This window comes from Microtus pennsylvanicus, chromosome 3 (assembly GCF_037038515.1).
Source record: "Microtus pennsylvanicus isolate mMicPen1 chromosome 3, mMicPen1.hap1, whole genome shotgun sequence".
NCBI classification, from domain to species: Eukaryota; Metazoa; Chordata; class Mammalia; order Rodentia; family Cricetidae; genus Microtus; species Microtus pennsylvanicus.
In genome coordinates this window covers 82,582,711-82,586,629 of record NC_134581.1, presented here as the reverse complement: position 1 = coordinate 82,586,629, position 3,919 = coordinate 82,582,711, and the positions used below count along the sequence as shown (strand labels likewise).

General features: G+C 32.7%; 1 protein-coding gene across 1 annotated transcript; it reads left to right on the top strand.

Moving 5' to 3' along the window:
• Positions 1–1,468: 1,468 nt before the first annotated feature.
• On the top strand, positions 1,469–2,474 carry LOC142847167 (olfactory receptor 8B3-like). Its single transcript, XM_075967895.1, has 2 exons — positions 1,469–1,482; positions 1,598–2,474. Exons 1-2 carry the CDS (start codon positions 1,469–1,471, stop codon positions 2,472–2,474), a joined length of 891 nt encoding a protein of 296 aa, XP_075824010.1.
• Positions 2,475–3,919: the final 1,445 nt, after the last annotated feature.

Here is a 3,919-nt window from a genome sequence, read left to right as displayed (position 1 = left end):
ATTTAGGATGGAGGAACAACAATAAGAGGAAACATCACAATAAATTTCTCTTAAGATATGAAGTTTATTAAGATACAGGGTTCAATGATGGCTCGAGCATAGAAATACAGTCCCTAAAGAGAAATGCATGTACTTCTTAAAGTCTCTAAAGAACAAAAGGCACATTCCGATTTAGCATATAAACATCATTACCTCATGTCTTTTTTTTTTATAACTGGTGTCTGTATCCTGAGAGGAGATTGTGAAAACCTCTTCCTTGTTCATAGCCTAGTATTTCATGCTAGTGGATTATGCATACTTTCTGGTGTCTCATCTAGTGGTAAGTATGATAAAAGGAAGATACCACTTCTAATTATTAGCAATTCCAGGGCATATAAAAATGAATTTTGTGCTATATACTCTTATAATCAAAAGTGTGAGACCACCTGACACTTAGAAAGCTCTATGACACAACAATGGTGTGGGAATGAAGTAAAACCCATTCTTTCATGTGCGGTAAACTGAAATTTATTTATGGTGGCATTTTCTTATATCTTTAACATCCTTAGATGTTATATCTAATATTACAAATATGAGTTAACTATTTGAACCCATTTTTTGTTGTGAAGTTACCCAAAATGGAATGTATTCACATGTTTTCTCCTACATAGGACTATACGAACAGGTAGTGACAATTAATTTTTTTTTTTTTAGAAAATCAAAGCACATGCCATTTTTAACTACTTTAATTATCGAAATTAGTCCTCCAAACTTCACCATGTTTCTCATTTGAATCCTTTTCTAATTTAGACGTCAGCACTTGCTTCCTAATTTCATGGGATCTAGGCAAAAATATTCTATCTTCTGTAAATGTGTATATTTTTTATATTGCAGAAATAAGGTGATGCACTGTTTCTGTTTAGTGTCTTACTCATTTGATTTCTGAAGTAGCTTCACACTGATTCACAGGAATCTCACGAATGTCCTTTCATTATATATTATGCAGTTTTAAGAATAGAATGGAATTGTCAAAAGAATATTCTGGAAAAAAACATCATGGAGTGTTGAAAGATTCAGAGGTTAGAAGACAGAAGTTATACAATGATACATTCAGTAAATTACTTATTGAGGGCCATCATTCAAATCCTTCTAGCAGAACTCTGGCTAAATCAAAACTAAAGTTTAAATTTGAAACAATGTTCATTGTCCTGATGTCACCACAGTTGTATCCAGATGGGGTATTCCAAGTTGTCACAGGTTATACATGTATCTGTCCAGTGCTGAAACAAAGACAAGATGAGAAGAGGGATGGAAAACTTCCATATCTCCTGCCCCCTCTTATAAGGATATCTAGGTAGTCAAGTAGGAAAAGACAGCATTGGTCATGGCACTTTAGACCATGGATAGTTAACTTTACTCTATTTATCCTTTTAAGCAATAATCTGGGAGAATATTACCTTTTATCACGGTAGCATGAACTGCCAATTCTATGAATACAAATAAGTACTTGTAAGGCATTTCCACCACTTAATTCACAAGTGTGATGTAAACTGTGGCAGTAATTATTATGGCTTTATAATGTTATAATATTCTTTTGTGTTTACAGATTATCTTAAAGAAGAATGGATCTGGAGAATGATTCTTTGGTGACTGAATTCATTCTACAGGGATTGACAAATGACCCTGATCTCCAATTACCCCTGTTTTCACTCTTTCTTCTAATATATACAACCACAGTACTGGGGAACCTGGCTTTGATAACTTTAATTGTGCTGAATTCTCACCTCCATACCCCCATGTACTTTTTCCTTTTAAACTTGTCCTTCATTGACCTCTGTTATTCCTCTGTGATTACACCCAAAATGCTGATGAACTTCTTACACAGGAAGAATATTATCTCTTACGTGGGATGCATGACCCAGCTGTATTTCTTCTGTTTCTTTGCTGTCAGTGAATGCTGTGTTCTGACTTCAATGGCCTATGATCGTTATGTGGCTATCTGTAATCCACTCTTGTATAACATTTTTATGTCCCCCAAGATTTGTTCTTATCTTATGCTTGGTTCATATATAATGGGATTTTCTGGTGCCATGATTCATACTGGATGGATGCTTAGACTGACCTTCTGTGACAGGAACACCATCAATCACTATTTCTGTGACCTGCTCCCTTTATTGCAGCTCTCCTGCACCAACACCTTTGCCAATGAAATTGAGATTATTATTGTAGGCGGGATAGATATTATTGTGCCCAGTGTCATCATCTTTACCTCTTATGGCTTCATCCTCTCTAACATCCTTCAGATGAGTTCCACTGAGGGCAGATCTAAAGCTTTTAGCACCTGTAGCTCTCACATAATTGCTGTTTCCCTATTCTTTGGTTCAGGTGCTTTTATGTATCTTCAACCCTCCTCAGCTGGATCTATGGATAAGGGGAAAAGGTCTTCCATTTTTTTATACCATATTGATTCCTATGATGAACCCCTTAATCTATAGCTTGAGGAACAAAGATGTTAAAATTGCACTGAGAAAAATTTTTAGCAGGAGGATATTTTGATTAAATATCAATATGTTCATCCCTATAGCCATGTTATTGAGAATTTCTGTGGCATTAATCAAAACCACAGTTTCATGTTTTTTTTAAAAAAAATTGATCATTAGTAGACTATTGGAATATCTTTATTAAATATAAATTCCCTTCAATTTTATATGATTGGCAAACTCTTCTTTCAGAATTTTAACTAACATAACAGTAAGTAATTAAAATTTTTATCATTATGGAATGTATCCTAAAATAAACAAATGATCTGCTAGTTGTCATATGAAGCCATACTGCCTTGGTCATGTATTCTTTGGCAAGATGGTTCTCATCTGTCTTTGTACTAAAGTGTGATCTGATTGTATTTTATACTTCATTGAGCTCACTGTGTCCCTTGGAAATCCCAGTTCTTCCCAACTAAAATATTTTTAATAACTAGCTATTGCTTACAACACATATTATAGCTCATAGTAATATACATTTGACATTTTATGTTACATTGTTGTATATATTTTATAAGATAAAACTGAAAAACATTGAGGAATATAGGAATTATACTATATAGTATTATATTATATTAATATATTTTAAGAACACTAATGACTGCACTTTACCCCCACTCCTCGCAAGTCTTTGGGGGAACTTCTCACTCTTAATAAACATAGTCTAAGAGCACCTTAGAGAATGGTTCAAATGTGGACTTATTTTTATTTTGGAGATAGACTGAGTACAATGGCAGAAACAATTTGTAGTTGAAGCTCTATGTAGGAAGAAATGTGCTAAGAAACATATAGGCAAAAGGCATGATATATTCTCTTTTCTTTTATAAAAGATCCTAAAAATATTTAACAATATGAGAATTTTATCGTTATCATAGTGACTGATGGTATGTAATATCAAAAAACTTACAAAACAAAAAATTTCTATGTGGCGATAATGCTTATACACAAGTAAATCACCATTTTCTTTGATGGATCTCATGTATTATCCGTATGTGCAATTTAAGAAATTGAAAGCTCTTGATTAAGGTCAAAGATAAGAATAATTTGAAAGTACATTTTTATGTATAAAATAAACTGACAAAATACCTCAGAGAGCAATGCAATGATAATATTTTCTTCTTAGAGAAATGGGCGAATATTTTAATGAAAAATTCATAATCTGATGTCAGGTGACAATTTTAATGTGTTATATGATAACTTTAGTGATTTTTTTTGTCTACTGTTCATTCAATTTTAAGTGCTTGGATGTTTGTTTAAAATATTTTTCCTTGCTTGTTTGATTTTTAGATGTTTTGAAGAAACACATTTATTCTTGGACCATTTGATGTCCAGTGACTCAAATAACAAATTTTGGCACATTTAGAAAACGTATTTACTTATTTATTTACTTGCTTTTGTGT